At 43.9% G+C, this 20,043-nt stretch overlaps 2 protein-coding genes across 12 annotated transcripts; both read right to left on the reverse strand.

Moving 5' to 3' along the window:
• Positions 1–1,161: 1,161 nt before the first annotated feature.
• arhgap31 (Rho GTPase activating protein 31) lies at positions 1,162–12,605 on the reverse strand. 2 transcript variants are annotated; one of them, XM_040181424.2, is made up of 12 exons: positions 12,110–12,605; positions 9,457–9,559; positions 8,927–9,071; positions 7,529–7,611; positions 7,302–7,409; positions 6,988–7,127; positions 6,676–6,877; positions 6,466–6,584; positions 6,305–6,361; positions 5,570–6,211; positions 5,346–5,485; positions 1,162–4,881 (listed from the first exon to the last, which is right to left on the reverse strand). In XM_040181424.2, the coding sequence occupies exons 1-12, from the start codon at positions 12,357–12,359 to the stop codon at positions 2,920–2,922; spliced, it is 3,951 nt and encodes a 1,316-aa protein (XP_040037358.2). In that variant the 5' UTR covers positions 12,360–12,605; the 3' UTR covers positions 1,162–2,919. The 2 variants fall into 2 exon arrangements, with proteins under 2 accessions (XP_040037358.2, XP_077962879.1); XM_078106753.1 differs by lacking the exon at positions 12,110–12,605 and adding an exon at positions 11,375–11,500.
• Positions 12,606–14,786: 2,181 nt separating this feature from the next.
• On the reverse strand, positions 14,787–18,824 carry b4galt4 (UDP-Gal:betaGlcNAc beta 1,4- galactosyltransferase, polypeptide 4). Of its 10 annotated transcripts, none has more exons than XM_078106757.1 (9): positions 18,548–18,789; positions 18,210–18,267; positions 18,007–18,050; positions 17,194–17,734; positions 16,611–16,843; positions 16,199–16,386; positions 15,953–16,075; positions 15,735–15,839; positions 14,787–15,647 (listed from the first exon to the last, which is right to left on the reverse strand). In XM_078106757.1, exons 4-9 carry the CDS (start codon positions 17,447–17,449, stop codon positions 15,512–15,514), a joined length of 1,041 nt encoding a protein of 346 aa, XP_077962883.1. In that variant the 5' UTR covers positions 17,450–17,734; positions 18,007–18,050; positions 18,210–18,267; positions 18,548–18,789; the 3' UTR covers positions 14,787–15,511. The 10 variants fall into 10 exon arrangements, with proteins under 10 accessions (XP_077962883.1, XP_077962884.1, XP_040037360.1 ...); XM_078106758.1 differs by having other exon boundaries at positions 18,530–18,580; XM_040181426.2 differs by lacking the exon at positions 18,007–18,050.
• Positions 18,825–20,043: the final 1,219 nt, after the last annotated feature.

Consider the following 20,043-nt stretch of genomic DNA (forward strand, 5'->3'; position numbering starts at 1 on the left):
GCGGTTAAAGTGGGAAAAATTGAACAGCTACACGTTTCATTATGGAGCCGTTAGTGGCAACGACGTGTGTTCATCCAACTGAAGTGGCAGCAAAGGAAACCGCACTGCATTGAACTCCGAACTGTTTTCTGGAGCCACATTCGAACCCATTCAGCGGCACATAATCTGTTTAACAGCTAATCAGCAACGTACGATGAAGGACCGGCACGCAGCGTCACTTTCGCTTACCCCCCCCCCCCCCCCCCCCCCCCCTCTGATTGAATATTCAACGCGCGCGCCGCGCTCTGCCTTTTTCAGTGAGCTCCAGAATGCGCCTTTCTAATTCTCGGCTCATACACAAGCGAGTGTCAAAGGTCGAGAAATAATGAACTGTGCAGACACGGAAGTGACCTCTGCGAGCGCCACCGCTGCTTCCATCTGAAAGGACAATGGGCTTTTATATATAAAAAAAGATTTGATTTGACGTTTGGATAAAGTTACAGGGAACATTTTTGCCCGACCTTCATTCCACGTGCGAACATGAGCACGAGCCGAGAACAGGGGAACACGCGAGGCACATACGAAGATTAAAAAATATGTTTTAAAAAGGTACGTGACTCAAACGAACATACACGTCTTCTACTCTAACGGTCTGCGTTGTTAAAACGTGAGATCTCTTTATCATTATTTTTTTGCATTATGGTCCCATTCTATTGAAATTGACCATTTGGTTTAAAAAGGACCGACGGAGGCAAGTGAAGGGCAGCTTAACGCATGCAGGACGCGCGCACAATCCACGCGCACACGCGTAAACACATTGACGCGAAATGGGTCACGGGTCAAAGGGCGTCGGTTTTTCTCGTGTGTAGAGACGGGCTGGAGGCCCCTTCTTCTCGGCCACAGTATCTGTTGAGATGTCGTGATGTAGAGAAGCAGGCGGACTTTCGCTGTTTATCCCGCAGTTCAGTGGCTCGTTCACACGCGCAGTGTGTCGCAGGAGCGCCACCTGCTGGCAAAGAACGCAGCTGGATGATTTATCAGAGCCAAAAAAACACGAATGTTTGACAAAGTGACATATTTATGCACAGTTCAACCCCAAAATTGTATTAAGCCGTTATAATAATCTCTCATATATAGAACACTAAAGCTACACGGGTGCCAACCACAGAATCCCATCAGATAGAAAGTTCAGAACTTTTTATTCCCATAATGTTTGATTTCAATAAAAGTCATCAAGTGTCTTTTTTTTTTACATAGCTTCAGATAAAATTTAAACAAAACCATCATCTAAAATTGTCAGTTCGGTTTGTTTTTCCTATGAATACAGACGATTTCGTCAATCGTTTTCAGTATCAACAAGTATACAAAAGTTACAAAACACATTTAAAAAACATTCCTTTCTCAATCTTTTTTTTGGATACAACACTGCAAACATTCATCCAGTCCATCCAAACTTCACCTCAATAACATCCGCATCTTTAGAAAATACACCGGAGACTCTTAACATCCAAACTCTGTTATGTTCATGGGTGATAAAGCTCAATACGTCAGATCCTTTGTTTGTTAAATGCAAAGAAAATTAATAAAAACCCGGAGATGATTTTGACTCAAACACGTAAAAAACAGTCAGCTTGCACAAACTTGCCCTCCAGGTCCCCGTCAGCAGCTCCAGGGTTTTACTCCTCATAACATCACATACCCTCTTCTACAATACTGGTTGTCGTTATAGTCAAAAACCAAACAAACAACGAACAAACAAAAGCCATAAAATATCTAACAATTATGGAAACCAAAGATACATTTGAAATGAAGTTCATCAGGGGGTAAAAACCATCAAAAACCTCTTGATGCATTTAAATCAGAAAAAAATAATTTCCTTTTAAATATTAGTTTAAAAAAAAATCACATTGACATCACCTTGTCACGGAGCCAATCAATACATATAGCATATATCACGTTTACTTCATAACACGAGTATCTTAATATAGGAATAAATAAACCCATCAAATTTTTGGTTGTCCAATAGTTTCTTTGTTAGTTCTGTAGTTTCTTCAGAGTCCTTAATGTCCAAAGATATATTTCAGTTCAGAATATTCATATGAGGTCGCAATCTGATACAGAAGGAACTCTAACAGGTCAGTAAATTAAAATAATACAACTATACGTCGTGACATCATGGACACTGACGGCGTCGGTTGGTTTGTTGGTTCTGCATTATGATTCTTTAAAAATTGAGTTGTTTTTTTTAGCAGAATCCAGACATAGAAAATACAAAAGGCCCTGAATCCCCATTTCCAGTGACGACCACAAGCAGTCTGATGCCCACTACAAACCTGGTGACAAGACAACAGTTTCTTTGGACTGGCAGAGGCTGAAAAAGACTTTCTGAATTAAACCCAAAAATAAATAAATAAACGCATAGTCCCTAATAGCTTCTGCAGGAGATTTCGACCATGTGTCTTCCTCAGTGGACGACACTCGCTCAGTGAGCCGCCTTCAGGACGCAACTGAATGAACTCCATCCTACAAGAGGGACTGTGAGATGCAGTCCAAACCTCTTGAAAAAGCCATTAAGAGGACCTTGAGTTAATCCTCCCTTTTGTTTCCTATTTGTTTTCAAAGTCTTCTGTGATAGTAAACTGAATATCTTTTGGTTTCCGCCAAACCAGCCGTTTTAAAAACATAAGTTGGGCTCTGAGAAACCCAATGACCATTTCTGATATTTTAAAAGCCCAAACATTCAATTGACTAATCAAGAACATTTAAATAAATCATTAGTTACAGCCCTAGATTCCGGTCAAGTTTAAATGGCTTTCACATGAATCAACACCTTCTCAAACGATTCAAAATCTGAAATTTTACAAAGCCTCCCTCTCAGTGAAATGTGTGAATCACAGCACAACACAGAGCTATAATCGACATCATATCACTTCCCGATTGTCACTCCATCTGTCTGTGGCTCCTGCTGTCAAATACCATCGACCTCCTCTGCGGCTGGTAGAAGCAGCTGGTTGACGTTTCCAGCCTCTGTCCACTCTTCGGAATGGTCATTTTGTTTTGAAGGGCGAGCCCTTCCGACGTCCTGACGCTGTCCGCCGCCTCCTTGGAAAAGACGTTGGCCGCCGAGGCGTCGCTCGGGCTCCTGATGGACGACAGCGGCTTGCCGTCGTCCCCCGTCGGAGGGTGGTCCATGATGGGAAAGGGAGGGCTGAGCAGGATGAGGCTCTGGGGTCTCTGTCTGTTCCTGAAGGACGGCCTTTGTAAGACGTTCCCCCTGCTGGGTCTGGGACAATCGACGAACACTTCCAGGCTGGGCGCGTGTCTCCTGGCGATGACCGGCAGCTCACCTGCAGGCCTGGCCTTCGCGGCCTCGGCGGCCTGTGGGTGTTTGCGGTGTTTGGGCTCAGGCTCTTTATTCTCCAGCTCCTCCTTCAGATCCGACATCGCCGGCGCGTTGCTTTTCTCCGCGGGCGTTTTGGGGTGATCCTTTTCTAGTTCCTTCGCCGCATCAACGTCCTTCTCGCGTCTGCAGGGAGGGATCTGGCTGTACTGCACCTTCGGGGGGACGACCGGCACGGCTTTGGCCTGGCACGTTTTTATCATGAAGGCCGTCCGCACCGACGACACGCTGACCGGGGCGGAGTTCCGGCGCAGAGGCGCCTGCCGGTCACTCAGGAACAAGTCCAGCTCTGAGGGAAGCCTGTTGTTCACCGACTCAGAGGAGGTCAGTAATCCCCTCTGACCAGACGAAAACTCTGATGAATTTCGGATTTGCTGGTTGGAAATGTCTCTGATGCATCGATGGCCGAGGTCTAAATTGAGTGAATACGGCCGGTGTTTAGAAAAGCAGTTTTCCACTCTCTTCTCGGCCTCGTAAGACATCTGCCTGTAGAACCTCTGAGATGACGCTGTATTCTTCTGTCTTGTTGCGCTGCCCTTTCCCGTGTGAGCTTGTGTGGCGACGCTGCTGCTGCTCCCACCGACCCCCGACGCCCCTTTAGTCTCCGGCCTGCTGCTGCTGCTGCTGCTGGTCGGGGGAATGTTCCCTGAGGATTGCTCAGTGCTCTTAATAAGACACCGCTTGTTATTGTCGACTGAAGGAGAAGAAATCGGAGTTTCCCCGCGAGTGCCGAAGGGGGAGAGCTGCTTAAACAACTCCTCCACGTCAGGCGAGTGGAGCGGACTGGTGACCCACTGCTTGGTGGAGCTGAAATCCTCCCAGGGCTCCACCAGGTCCAGCTCCTCGGGGTTTCCTCCACATCCTTCGTCGTGGTGGAGGTTTGGCAGCTCCAAGGTGAGGCGTCTCTCCTCCACGCACACCGACAGCCTCTGGATGACGTCCACAGCGGGAAGCGCGCTCTCCTTCGCTGCATCACCACCAGAGTCGCTTTTCTTGTCTCCTTGGGGGACTTCAAGTTCCTTTAATTCTTTGTGGGTTTCATCCGCTCCTGAGAAGACGGCAACGGTTGGAGTGTCCTCTATCGTCAAGGGATTCACAACTTTATCCAACCGTGGTTCTGTTGAGGGAAGGCGGCCCGGTTTCGCGTCATCTTCATGAAAGGGTTTGATGTTTAAACGCAGCTTTGCAGTGTTATTGGGACGAGAGAGTAAGATGTCGGACTCTGGGGGCGTTTTTTTGCGTGCCGGGTCCGACCCAGTGGGGGTAAGGTGATCGCTCAGAGGGGGGCACGAAGGCTGGTCCCGAAACAACAGCGACAGAGACGGAGAGCTGCGGCTCTGTTTTGACTTGACATCCATTGTCAACTTCCTTCCCTCACACGTGCTCTTTGAGGTGAAAACGGGTTTGAGCGTCTCAGCCAGCAGGTCGGCTTCGGGCTCAGTTATCTTCAGTTCCGGGTCGGGGTCCGACCACAGCTCCTCCCCAGTGGAAGAGCCCTCGTCCTGAGGAGGTAGAAACGAGAAACAAAAAGAAAAATGGAATGGCAAAGATTAAATATAACCAATGAGTCCATTTATAAAACATAATTATTCTTATCAGTCTTATCAATTTACCACTAAAATATTCCAGAAATATGAATCATAGGACAGTTGGAATAAAAAAGAGGAACAAATCTTTCCTCCTTTAGCAGGTGTATTGTAATTGATATTACAGTGTTAATTTTACTTCCTACTTCCTAACTAATCCCAGTTATCTGAATTCATTTGACGCCTGAGAATTAGACGGATCACTCCAAGGCCGCTGGCTGCTGATAACGCCGACACCATCCGTTGTTTGACTTAATTACTATTTATTTATTTGAAATATTTGTGTCCTTTCGAGTTGGGAGAATCCAGATGATGATAAAATCAACACAAAACGTAAGCCCCAACCAAAGAGAGCATCCGTAACACCCTACATGATTTACCCCTTGAGGAGTAGTCTGCTGGTTGTGCACCTCTCCCCCAGCAGAGGGCGCCGTCTCTCTGCCATTTACACTGGACGCTGGTTCCAGTTCAGAAGTATTCACCTCTCCATGACCCTGTTGCAACACTTCTTTGCTTGCATCTAAATTAAAAAAAAAAGTGTTGAGATGACATCTTACAGACATGCATGACTTAGGAACTTCATCGTGTGATGACACGTCCTCACCCCGTGCCAGGACCCTCGAGGTCGGCCCCTCCGTCCTCTTCTTCTCCGTTGCGTCCTGCTTCTTGGGTTCCACTTGTGGGAAAGTGTTGCTCCTTCCACTGTTGCCGCTGTGCTCTGAGCTCTCTTTGCACGGCTTCAGAGAAGCGGCCTTGTCCTTGACGTGCGCCCTGCACGGCGTGCTGTTGGAGCTAATGACGGCGGACACGCGCAGGGGTACGGACACGGCGAAAGGCTCCGATATGTTGACGGCCCTTCGCTGATGCCTCGGCGAGGACTCCAGCGGGAAGAAGCTTCCCGGGAAGGAGGGCCGAGAGGAGCTGTTGTGGGAGGAGCCAGAGTACAACATCCTCCGGCTTTTCGGAGAGGTGGGCTTGTAGCCGCTGAGGTCGTCGCCTTTGAACACCTTCAGTTGCTCCGGCAGTGTTTTTTGAGGGGGTGCGGAGGCCCCTGCGGACCCCTTTGGCTCCACGCTGGAGCTCCAGCCACCTGTCGCCCCTCCAGCTTTCGTCCCTTTCGTAAACTCCCAGTTTGCATCGTGTTCGCTCAGATCAAAGAGCGAGTCGGATCCCAGCGTCCTTGACTTGACATCTGGAACAGATGTGCTGCCGGATCCGCTGGCTCTGTTTCCTGATCTGTCGTCATCTGTGTGGTAAAAAGACATGAAGTGTTACGTCGTCATATTTACTTTGCCCTGCGCTTGAATCAAAGTATCTAGTTGTTGTTTTTTTGCCCCACCTGTTGGCAAGGAGCACATGGACTCCATGCTCCTGGAGGGACGAAGAGCTGCCTTTTCTGTATGAAAGAGGATGATCACACTTTGAATATTCTAACTCGGGAAGCTGTAGAATCGGGGAAACGGTTGTGCCATTGTTGACTCTCCCTCAGGACACTTTTACCTGTCCCCTGTGCTCTTATGAACACGCTGCCGTTCCGGCTGAGTTTTCCCTTTGACTCCACAGAGCGTCCCAGGTTGAAGATGGACTTCCACTTCTTAGATTTCCCAGAAAACTTCCTCCTAACAGACCAACACGAGTATTAAGGCCGGTGCTTTCAAACAGCGCCCTGGATCAAACGCGTTCAATGGACTGCGTCCAGATGTGTCATACTTGCTGTCCGACACGTCTATGACGGTGTGGTAGAGCGTGGCGGTGCTGGTGTTAGGCAGGCTGTTCTCTCGCTGACGCTCTTTATGCACAGGGTGGTCCGGACTTAAGGAACGGGCCTGGGCTTCTTCCAGGCTCATCAGTTTCATCGGCCCACACTGGCCACTGATCGGGAGCGTGGCGTACTTCTCCCCACACGTCACACCTGGAAAAGTATAGTAAGTTGAAAAGGTGAATAGCGGTTACTAAAGCCCACAAATTTGTCTTAAAAAAAAAGAAAACAAAAAAAAGAGTTTACATCTATTTCGAAAATACCTTCTTTGGGTTTTATTTGCACCGCATTGCTAAAGATCTCTTCTGTGTGGTTTAGAATGAACTCAACCACTGACTGTTGTATCCGCACCTCCTGGAAAGCCATGTCTCCATTATTACACGATGCCTCTATATCTTTAGATCTGAGATAATGAAAGATAATTTACATTAGAATCCTTTGAATTGTAAACAAACACGTATAATGTAGAAATACAAGGCTAAAGTAGCCTAAAAAGTACAAATCTTCTAGACTGGAAATCATCTCTATGTTAACTTCTCTATGGGACATGGTTCAAGTGTAAAGCAGCCGAACTCACCGTAATAGATTTGGAGCCCAGACCAGGGCCAGGTTACGTGTATGCATGTTGGTTTGGCTGCTTAAGGTGGCAAGGTGGGCCAGGTGTTTAGTAAGGTACTCCAGAGTCCTGAGGACACACAAGACTTCTTGTCACAACCACCACAGCATTATTCGTCAAATCTGGGCAGTCGGTTGGACAATCGCTTTCTGCTCGCTGTGAAATGAGTGTGAGGGGCTGAAGTTCACCTGAAGTGAGGGGTCGGCAGTTCTTTGATAACTCCCTGTATGTGTAAAAGTCTCTCATGATCCCCCTGGACCGAGACCACCTCCTGCGATTCAAACAGAAACAGAACGTCCAAGTCAGAAATATCCACTTCAAAAAAGGTGGGGAAGGATTTAAAAGATTTGGATGTTTGATCCTGGAGCCAAACCAGCATTACGGTCCTTCTTTAGTGTGGTTGGGATACCATCCACCGCAGATCACCAGTTGACAGGCTCGGCGTGTTAAAGGGTAAATCTGTGTTCCTGACGCACGCCTGTCCTTCTATCGAGCCTCGATAAAGTTGAGCCGACGTGCCGGAGTGCGTGCGGTCAAACCGATGTGACTTAAGCCCAAACAGCTGAGCATGTCAGCAGCATCGGTTGGTCACGCGTGAGGTCGTCGACGTTAGCAGTTGTTTTTAACGTGCTGTTTTATGCCGGTATGTGTAGCCGAAGCACGATTAACTTTAAAGTGACATTGTGCTTTAATCAATAATACACAAGTAATGTACATATTGTGCTCAATGACTGTTTTTAACGGTTCGTTTGGCTAGAAAAGTGTTTTTTTTCCATCATATCTTGCCGTGTGAGGAACGGATTCTCCTAATAAACTGCAGGACTGACCTTTTTTCCGGCCCCAGCAGCAGCAGATGTATTAATGCAAAGGTATGCTAATGGCCCGTTAGGGTACACAGAGAGCTTCACAGAGAGCGTGAAGCACTGAAGTATTACACTTTCCTTCTCCTCTCTAAACTATCATCTGCAGGTTATCCAGAAAAAGTGCTCAATGTGGAGAGTGTGTCTGCACAGGTTAACTAGTTCATTTTGGAAATTTAAATTGGAATGTTTTTGCACTCGCTTCCTTACAAACCTTGACCCCCCCTCCCTCATGATCGCGAAGGGACAGCAACAAAAACGTTGTAATCTTTGAATAGTGCGATATTTATACATTGTCACTTGCCAGAACAGTTTGGCAAGCGTGTAGCCCAAGAAAACACACCCAAAAAGATAAAAGAATTAGACAAAGTCCGTCTTGCACAATGAGTTTCTTCATGCAGTGCATGCAATAACAAAGATGAATAATGATATTAAATCATTCTTTAGTTTGATGACTTAATACAGTCTGTCCTTTGCATTCAGCTAACTCCACATCTGCTATGGACACTGTATTCTCCAGGGAAGAGATAAAAACAGCTCTGAGCCAGAGAGATACGGCCACATTCATGAAACGCTGTAATAAATAAGGTCTTCATGATGCTGCCACAAATATCTGCCACTAATTACTGTTTATAAAGCACGAATCTGCCGTGAAACCACGCCTAAGCCACGCAGGCTTTTGAACTTTTCTCACTTCCCAAAAGTGTAGACGTCGCGTGCACTCACGGTGAATTTGCTGTACAGCTCGTAGGTGAGCAGAGGAACGGGCAGCTCCCTGAAGAACAGCTTACATAAGGAACCCACACAGTGGATGTCCTGGAGGTACACTTCCTTTGTAAGGTCAGGGCACGCCTCGGAGCAGAATTCCTGCCTGCACACACACACACACACACACACACACACAAACGAAGAGGATTAGCTGAATGCTTTGATTGTTACTACCCCTGCTAACTGTTCCAGTATGTGGCATAATAGATAACATAATAATAATAGAAGTCTATTCACTTGGCCAACGCCGCTGTGGCCAAAAAAAAAGAAACGCCCTCAATATTAATCTGACAAAACATGATCACGTAAATCAAAGAAAATTAGGAATTTATTCGGCACCCGTAAATGAAAAAAAATTAGCTTGACTATTTGATTGAGCATTTTCTCATTAACCAGGTAATTATGATGTAATGTTAAAACGCCGATGCTTTAAAATGAAATCAGAATTCTTATCACCTAATGTCTGATATGTTTTGTTGCACGAGTACCTGAGACGCTGGATGTTTGAGGTGACCCCCGAGAGTCTGTAGATGCCGTCCACGATCCCATGCTCCTCAATAAACTCTGCACATTTCTTCAGAACCTGAGGAACTGGATTTAAGAAATCGCGTCAGTCACGTACTTTTAGTCACACACCGGGCTCGAGGGTCACACACAAATCTCAAAAAGGCGGGAGAAGGAACCGTGAATCTAAAGGTCGGACAGCAACGAGGCCTGGACTTGAGGTTGGACTTCATGGTATATCGGGGTTTGTTCCACTAGGTCTCTTTTCTATTCCTTAGGGCCGCTGATTGTAGGTGGACTTTGACAGGAAGTTAAAAATGGTTTGTTTGTTTCAGAGGAAGGTTGACACACCCAGTCCTTGTAGCTCGTATTACTTACAACACTTCCTCTAATAGAAAATCGCTTTTGAAATCTTACCAGTGACCTTCACAGACTTCTGAACTACAGTACATCACCTTCTGTACATAAGTGTGTTTACTCGCAGTTTAAAAAAGAAAAATCGTAAGTTTAGCTTTACAGCTAAATTCTGACCTCAAGCCACCGTTAGCTTATACGTAAGGTAGCAATTTAATGCAAAATCAGCATATATATGGAAATAGTTCATTTTATTGCATTAGTAATGTACATATTACGTGGTTGAAGGAGCGGTCAGTAGAAATGAAGAAGAAACCGATATTGATCATCCATAATAATGTTCATTAAGTGCAACTCTTCTCAGATACAAAGAACTTTCAAATTGGTTTTGCTTTTTGCTTTTAATTTCATTTTAAAAGTCTGACGTGGACCTGCACATTTTCAAGTAGTATTAAGTGATGAATGATGAGTTTGTGCAGATTTAAAGAAAAACATTTTATGTGGAATGACTTCAATGATGATCACAAAAAGAATGTTGTAAAATAAAACAGAAAGAGTCTTTTGAGAGTTTTAGTTCCACGTGCTCCGTCACATTTCTAAACCTTTTTAATGAACGCTATTTTATTCCATTGTATCCTTGTAATTAGTCATTCTTTTGGTTACTTTTCTATTTTAACTACACTGTTATTTCCATGTCTCTTTTTCTTGAAAAAATCCATTCTCCACAAAATGAATGAAAAGTTACAGGAAGGGTTCATTTTCAGAAATCTGTCATTTACAATCGATTTGACTTAGTTGGACCTTCATCAACATGCCTGTGGTCAAACAGCCTTCATTTAGCGCCTCTCTCTGCACTGACGGAAGATCTCTGCTTCTTGTTGACAGACAACGAAAGCACCGGACAGATTTTTAAAAGGAACTTGATGCTACATTCATGTTTTTTTAAGTCATATTGAAAGTTGCAATCAGACTCGATCCCGACAGAAAGTCCGCCGGTGCAACCTGTTCGTTCACACAATGATGTGAAATGTTCCTTTAAATGTTGAAACTTTGTTTAAACAAAAAAGGTGCAGGGCCAGATTAACAGAACCTGATCACTTGAAGTATGTAAAGTCTGAAAATATTGAAGTCCTACAAAAGGTAACAATTCAACATTATCATATTTTTTCTGTGTGAAACAGAAAGTGTGAGAACTTTTTTTTGTATTGCTCATTTTTACTTGAGAGATTCCAATATTGAATCATGTTAACACATTAACGGTCAAAAGTATTCTCTCCCTGTCAAAGACTCATTACCGCGAGTGGGATATAAAAACAAAAAAGTACAATCGTTTTGATCCATTCCACTTTTCAAGCACGCTTTAACATAACTTTTCTTATCTCACCATAAAAACGTTTTAATTAAATGGTCACCACCTCTGACCTCATCGTCTCCCCTGTGTCTTGTTTGTCCGGCGCTCGCGGTGACATTCAAAAGCGGTGACAAACCAACGCACCGACCAATCTGAAAGCACAATGTGTCTGCTGGACATCCTCGACGGGCACAAACCTCCTCCCTCGCTTCCTGCCCTGAATGCAGCGGCTCAGAGCTTCCACTCTCACAGGTCTTCCTGTAAGTTATCTTCCACACAGCTATTCATGTGCCTGTGCACGTGGGAGATTTCTCTTTTTTTTTTTTTCTTCTTTTTTGTACGTGTCGCGGTTCTCCTCGCCGAAGCAATAACAGATGACGGTTATAGAAAAGGAACATATGATCAGGAGACAGAAAACAGATGAAATGACATATTCCCCCAAACAACCCCCCGAACCACATCGCTCTCCCGTTTTTAGCGTAAATAACGGTTTTCTCTCATCCATAGGCGGCAGCACCGCCCAGTCTTTTGTCAAGACACAAAACCAGACATAAGAACTATAATCACATTGACACGAAAAAATGTAAGAGCCACACCCAAAGTCACAAATGACCATTTAACACAGCCAATGTGTGAATGAATGGCCTCGCTACGGTAAGCGCAGAACACACGTAGACCTACTTTTCATATAGGTTATCTTTGAATAAAGCCTTTATTTGTTACATTAATATAATTTTCTGTGTTACCTGTCCTACTGCATTCACATGATCCATGTGCAAAAGGTAATTACAGCTACAATAATCCAGAAAACCACTAATACACCTTGATTTTAAGTACAAACAGTATTCTGTAGAAATGTATCAAGTAATAAACCAAATGAGTTGCGTGTAGTTTGTAAAGTAAGTTAAATAAAGCAAAAAGGAAGAGTTTACCATCTTGTCCTGAGCTCTGCAGATGTTCTATCAGGTCACAGCCGAACACATTTTCACTTCCTTTCTTCTTGGACTTCTGTTTAGTTCCTTTATTCTTCATGTGGCTCCAGTTAGTGGTCCCGACGATTAAAACAAACAGAGCCTTGGAAGCACGGCGATCGATCCATAGGACCCCGGCAGAAGGTTCACTTTGCGGGTCAGAAAAGCAGCCACAATGAAATCCCAGCCAACGGCTCCGAGAAAACTGCATCCGCTCACATTCTGATGAACCACACTGTTGGGAGGCTGAGAGCAGAAGTGACGTCACATTTTCGAGTATAAATCCGTTAGATTGTCATAACTCGCCAGGGGTGATCAATGAAAACTCGCTCGGCCGGGACGTGGCGGCCCGTTGCTTTATCTCGGAAAGGATTTGCAGAAACGGCATTAGAATCGCTCGGTTTCCTGTTGTTTTTCTTTTACCCCCCCAGCCAGCCTCTCTCTCTCTCTCTCTCTCTCTCTCTCTCTCTCTCTGCTCCTTTTATATCTCCTCCTCTTTTCCTTCATTCCACTCTCTCCCCTTTTCACTGGCTCCTCTGTAGCCGAGGAGGAATATGAACAGAGAAGCAAATCACCTCGGGAACGTTGGCTTTTTTTTTTTAAACTTTGAGTGAGATTTGCACTCTGAGATGTTTAGAATAAACTATATTTAGAGATGGACTCGTGGCAGGGATCGTTGAAATGTTGAGACTGTGTAAAGAGGAGGGAATCCAAGTGAGGGGAGGAGAACAGCTGACTTCTGTTTCTCTCCTTTACCCCATTTTTTTATGTGACCAAACTTGGAACTCAAACGGGAAAGCTGCTCTCTGCCTTCCTGAATGCTCCCAATGTATACAATTTCCTGTGCAAAGAGCCCGGGCTGGAAAACAAAAACAGACGGCTTCTGAAGGAAGAGGGAAGTGGGAGGCGACTGGAGCGAGGGCCTGAAGGGCACAGATGGGAAATGGGGGGGGGGGGTGAGGAGACGCAGGACACACATGGTTCTCGTTACTGAACGCTATGCATGTAATGCTTCAAATCAGACCTGCGCGTCATGTGCTGGTCTTTAGCGCGTCCGGTCTTCGCTGAAGGTGAATTCATGTCGTCCCCAAAATAATCTTAGAAGGGTCTTAAAAAAGCTGGCTGACATATTGAGCGTTGACGTATTCCTAATATTTGACAGCTTCCCGCGGAAAAATAAGAGATGCCAACCCAAATTCCAACTTTATTTATATTCACTAATTGCAGAATATCTATATGTCAAACTAGTGATTCGCTGTGCTGCAGACATTCTATCAAAATAAAGATTTGACACAAGAACTGAAGGCCGAAAAGCTCTATGTTGGGAGACATTGGTTTGGTTTGTTGGCGGAAACACAGTCCAGTCTTACTAGCTTCATCGCCGCGTAGCAATTATGGTTTACAAGTTGTTTTTCTTCCTTAAAGTGTATGTAAGCTTAGCATACTGCAGCGTGGAGCAAGTGGGAACAATCTTGGAAGCAACAACAACAATTATCACCTTCTAAGTGTACAGAGCTTCTTTGCCACGGCTGCTCGTTTGGACGCAAGTAACTTTATTTGAAATCATCTACATCATCTACTATCCGTCTCTTTAGCTGCTAAATGCTTGACTACGTCACCAAAAATAATCCGTCTGATGTTTGATGCCGGTCAGGTCGTTTAAAGTGGGTTCAGATGATCGTATTGGTAAAAATGGAGGCATGAAAACCAAAACAATGCGCGAACAGACCACAAGCTGTGAAGCATGTTCTCTGCAGGACTATTGAACTTTCAAAGTGAAGTAGAGCACCAATCTAAACATTGTAAATAGCATACTTTTTCATCCAAAAACAATCTTATGAGGAAGGACGAACTAAACCAAGACGTTTCTATTCTAACGATGCATTGCTTTTACGAAAAAATGAAAATCCCACTTAAACGTTCTAACCCGGTACAAATGTTACTATATTTACAAACAGGAAGAATACAGTACACGTTGCAGAAACCACTGGCATTTAAACACATCTGAATGGACTAGTTTGTAGTGCCCGGACTTATTTTGTGTTCGAGAAGTGTTTTGTGAATGTCACATGTGACCTAGATGACCAGGCTCGGCCTCGACAAGACAAAGCTCTCTTTCTGCACTATAGGAAGAGGACATGACATCATTCTCCGCATACAAAGCGTCACCCCGTTCTTTCTTTGCACTGCACAAACCTGCTCTGTTGTGGAGAGTGCATTGTATCTGAACAGCAGACAGTTATTAGTATGCATACTAAGAGCAAACAACATTCATAAAGGCAAACAACATGACACGCGTCTGATTTGCCTCTTATAAATTAAGAAAATGGAAAAAAAAGATCGCCTTATGTCCTCTGACATTTCAACCAAACAAGTTAAATAGGTTGTTATTTTGTCCCGGTGATGAATTAAGGGTACTGCTGTACAAATTGCTAGGCAATAAAAGCACTCTCTACTTAACAAGGAGCACAGACCTGCCTGGAGGTTTTTCCAGTGGTTGGGAAAAGAGGCCCCTGCTGGTCAGACCAATGTACTGCAGGTTGAGCATCTGTGTCAGATGCAAACTACTACAACAATCATTATTCCATAAAACGTTGGTAATACAATAAATACAGTATTCCAAAAAACAAGGAGGGGCTTTTTAGAGGGAGATTGTTTAATCCTAAAACCATCTAGTCCGAAATATATACAGTTATATATTCAAATGCATATCTTATAAATAAACTACAATTGCAGCGCAACAACTGCAGATTCTAGCCCTGCATTTATAGACACCAGAATACAATTTATAATACAATTATATGTGTTCTAAAAAAATAAATCACATTAGATGTGATGATCTGGGTTCTACGATCAAGCAGACAAATCATCCCATACCACTGCAAAGATTCAAAACAAATCTGAAATATCATCCAGAATTAGTATGTCATCTCTTTGCATTTTATACATTCATTTTTATTACGAATAAATTAAAATAAAAAATCTCTGCTGTGAAATGTGAAATGTTTGCTGCTACAAGATTACCTAAAAAATCTGATTGACAAGTTGTAGCGTATCAATACTTTCACATGTAAAGTTTTCAACAGTAAAACAATCATAAATGGAATGTTAACATGAAATGAACCGACCACCAACAACCTAGAAAACTTAAATCTAGTCACTCTGACCCGATCTGTCTGATGGCTGCAGCTTTCTGTAGACTTACAAACAGTCCTTCAGCTCATCAACAGGGGGAGAGTTAGAATAAAGTTCACGTGAAGAGAGCAGTCCAAGAATACTGTTACCAAATCAGCGTAGTCAGTAACGTTGCTCGGTCCAGAAAGACGTGTATTATAAAGTGTTTCTTTGGTCCTCGTTTTAATGTCAGTTCTGTGGCTTACCGATGTCCACAGTGACATTCACATAAAGAGGCTGCCGCTCCAGCAACACAGTCTCATAGGAGCAGCTGTTCAGTCCGTCCTTTTTCCATACCAGGGGTGTTCGTCCTAACAACCTCATCCTAGGAAGCAAAAAAAAAAAGAGTGATGCAGAGGATCAATTTGCAGCCCAAACCAGGATCATTATCCCCATCTCTACCTCTACTGACCTGTCTTTGTTTATTTCGTTGCCACTGTCCCGTTTGTGAAACACCATAGTGTAGCGAGCGATGTCGGCGGGCGGGCGCACAATCGTCATTTTCTGCAGCTCGACCCTGCGCGGGACACCAGACACATTACTGAGGGAAAGTACTGCATCTGCTCCGGATGTGATCACAGGAAAGGTTTGGCCTGTTTTAAACTTTTTTTTTTTTTTTTCTGGCCTCACCTGATGCGCAGGTCATCGTCTTCTCCGCCCCAACCCCAGTAAGTGTTAGAGAATCCATTCACTTGATGAAACTGGTCTCTGGTCATAGCTGTGACTCCTCCAAAGTAGCCTTTGTAGCGCAGCCTGACAGAGGAAGGACATAAAGACTAATTACAGTATTAAATCACTGTCGTTCACATGGGTATGGAAACATTTGACTGCTGACATATGGCTTGCTGTAAAAACGACTCATAATCATGTACACACTTGTATCCTGTGGCGTTCCTGCCGACCACCAGATGTTTGGGCTGCTTGTCGCAGACGTATACATTATGATCATTTTCGGGGACCAGGTCGACATCATGGAAGATGAAACAGTCCCAACTGTAGTCCTTCAGGGCCTCCAAATACCCAACGTTGAGTAGCTTGGCACGGTTAAAAGTTGCATCGCCAGCCTTTGAAACAATAGAAGACACAATCAAACGTTACTAGCTGCTGTTGTACAGTCCAAAGATGCCTGTGGTCTTTGCCAGATATAATGTTTTTACAACTTAAAACCTCACACTAGTTCCCCAATATCATAAATCATTACTTTCCCTTCTATAAACATGAAACCAAAACACAAATGGGTGTTAAAACTATGTGGCAGAAGACTGCCTGAGGTGGAGCCGGTTGCTACCTGCTGGATGACATAAATAGCGTAGTGCAGCTGCTGCCTCTGCAGAAAGGGGTGCAGGTGGTTCAAGAGGTAGAGGAGGTGTCTCTCTCTGCTGCGATGAGGGATGAGGACCGCCACGCTCTGCCTCGCCGTGCAGTCGGAGGGCTCGTACTCGCCTTCACTCACTCCTTTGTTTCTACCCTCCACGTCCTTCAGTGTCAGAGAGGATTCAAAGGACAGCTTCACAGCTCCCTCTGTGGAAGGAGGCCAATTCAACCAGAGATCTTGATTACACGGGTAAAGGTGAATCATAGCGCAGTAATGTAGCTCCCTATTTGAACTTGCACTGAACAGGTCGAGTTAACGATGAAATCTAAAGTCATCCATTTTTTTTTGGAGCAACTACAAACTCTGCTATATTTATGTTCAAAGTGACATCGCAGCATAATCATTGTCTAGTTTATTATAGTGAGTTATCATGTCATGTGATCACTTTGAAAAAGGTGGAAAACTTAAAGAAACTAAATCATCATCTTTATTTTTTAAGAGGGCAGCATAAGTAGATAAATTGAAACAAATAAGCGCAATCAAAAATGATGCTTACGTAGCAACGGTGACTCCTGAGGACATTCGACTTTTTGCGGTGGAGTTGTTAATCGATCCGGCGGCGGCGTGTCAAGTCTGTCCTTCACAACGTCGGCTTGGACAAGAGTCTGCGGTGAGGCGGGCAACGCCGGCCCGGATTTCACGGTTTCGCCTGAAAAGGTTGCGATCCATGCCAGCACCGACAGCGAGACAAAGAGCACCAGAAAATATTTCCACCTCCGCAAAGTCTTTGTCACAGGTAAGTAGAAGCCCATTTCTGTGTGACGGCGCTGGTGTGAAGCGGTAAAAGGGGCAACTGCAGAAGCTGGTGTCTTCTAGTTTAGGATGCTCCCACCGCGACGGTCACTTAAGCATGAACACTGACAGCCATCGTTGCACTAACCGGTCATCCCATGACAGGGAAACACAACGCCGAAGTAAACAGTCAGTCAAATATGTGATCACTGTGAACTAAGGGAAGGTTATTGGGGAAAATCCATTGTCGGACGGTCAAAATCCAGTTTCAGGAGGGGAGGGAGAGGACTTCCGTTCTTCAGAGACTGTTGATTGAGGGTGAGAGAAATTAAATGACTGCAATGGATGTGCATCATAATGTTACTGTTACTACAATATATTATCATCTAAAAAGTCAAGCAGACAAGGCTGGTTTTAAATAGAAATATCACGCAACAACAATTAACACCTAAGATGTTAACTTAGAAAACTAAAAGTAAAGGTGTGTACGTTACGTTTGTATTCAGAGGCATTTATTATGTTGGTCACCACAGAAAAGGTATTCTGAAAGGTCATTTGAGACCCAGTCACTACACACCTGTACACCTGTCGATCGCTGTTTCCCCGGACATTGAAGTCTCACTCGATGTAGTACAATAAATAAAACAAACCTTTATTTCAGACTCAAGGTCCAGATAATATTTCATCGATGCAATAACTGACTGGTTAATTAGTAATGATGCTAAAAGTGCGAATTCATATAACGTTGAGTTACGTTAGAGACCCAAAGCAGAACGCTACCTTTGACATCTGCAACAGCTGCGTCTTCTCCTCATCAACGTTACACTCCTTGAGTTTTCTAAAGTAAAACAAATAAAAAATAAACCTCTTTTAATTTATTCCGCGACCTGGCCGCAGCGATGTCCAGGTGAGCTCTCTCAGCACCGTTAGCGTTAGCTGGTTGCTAGCTGACAGAAGCGGTTTTTCTCGGGAGGAGCTGTAAAAGTTAACGGTCGCCTTCGAGCTAACGGTCGGTCGCTCCCCGCGCAAAGAGTCTCTAGATACGGCAAATACAACGGAGATGCCAGTATAACTGGTTCGCTGGGCGCATCTCAGCTTACCTTTACGCACACACTTACGTTATTCCGTGTCAACATTCCGGGAGCGAACGTTGTGTAAAGTCAATGTAGGTTAGCGGTACTTCCGCTGGATGTATTTCACATTAAAAGCTTTTACGCCGAAACCGTGAGAACATAAGTTACATTTGACGTTACAAATCAGTAAAAGTTGACAGCTATGATTGAAAAAATTAAGGGTAACATTTTCAAAACTGTGCACCGTATTCTGAAACTGCGATTTTCACATACGGAGTTTTGAAGGTGGCGTCCGGAAACCGGAAGTAGTTGCTGTCACATCGGTTGCTTGATGCGTGCTTGTTTTGAACAGACGCTTCCCTTAAGTGGTTTTCAAAACAAAGCTCGTCACGCCTGGAGATAGTTGCTATTTTTCATCGCATTAAATTGATATTCAGTTGCAAAGTAGCTTTGAGCTTCATACATATATATATATATATATATATATATGTATATATATATATATATATATATATATATATATATTCTCTCCGGGTTCTTCGGCTTCCTCCCACAGTCCAAAGACATGCTCTGGGGATCAGGTTAATTGGGGACTTTAAATTGCCCGTAGTTGTGTGAATGTGAGTGTGAATGGTTGTGTGTCTCTGTGTCGCCCTGCGATTGGCTGGCGACCAATCCAGGATGTACCCTGTCTATCGCCCGAAGTTGGCTGGGATGGACTCCAGCCCCCCCGCGACCCTGTGTGCAGGATAAGCGGTTTGACAATGGATGGATGGATGGATGGATATATATCTATATATATATATATATATATATATATATATATATAGATATAGATATATAATTATATTTATATTTATAAATACTTATGGTACTTTGCCTATGGAATTGCATTGCCATTTTATTTTAAAATTACTATTTGTAGCACAAATAAGGCCACACATTTTCTGATCTGACTTCAAACATTTGTAAATCATATGTATAAATTACACAAAATCCTCTTGTACCTAGGACTGTGACAAACAATCCCATCATGCATTACCCATTCTGCAGCTCAAACATAGACAACAGCTGGTCTCTCTGGGCTGCATTAGCTTTGAGGATAAAGGTCTTGTCCTTCTAAACAACAGAGTGTTGTTGGTTGTCCAGCTGCTCCTCAAGTCAGCTATGACACTGGATGTCTCAGCATGTCATCTTCCTGTTGAGCGATGTGGGAAGTCCTGCACTGCTCAAACGCCTGTTTCATTGTGTTTTATTGTTTCCCCTTTTATATCACCTTTTTTGAGTTCACTTAAAAAAATAATGAGTTCACAGATCTTTCCTGATAAAAATGTCCTTGGGTGCAATTCCTGGGGTGGCGTTGTTGAGCTGTACATGAGTCACATTCATGCATTTAACTGGACCACAGGGAAGATTTTAGTGAGAATGGACAGACCGAAAATATTTATCTTTTTGGACCCAGTTTGCTACGGCAAAAAATACTCAAATCTTTTTATAACAATAAGTAAAAGTAAAACTATAAATAAGAAAGAAAACCTCAT

This window comes from Gasterosteus aculeatus, chromosome 7 (assembly GCF_964276395.1).
Source record: "Gasterosteus aculeatus chromosome 7, fGasAcu3.hap1.1, whole genome shotgun sequence".
NCBI lineage: Eukaryota > Metazoa > Chordata > Actinopteri > Perciformes > Gasterosteidae > Gasterosteus > Gasterosteus aculeatus.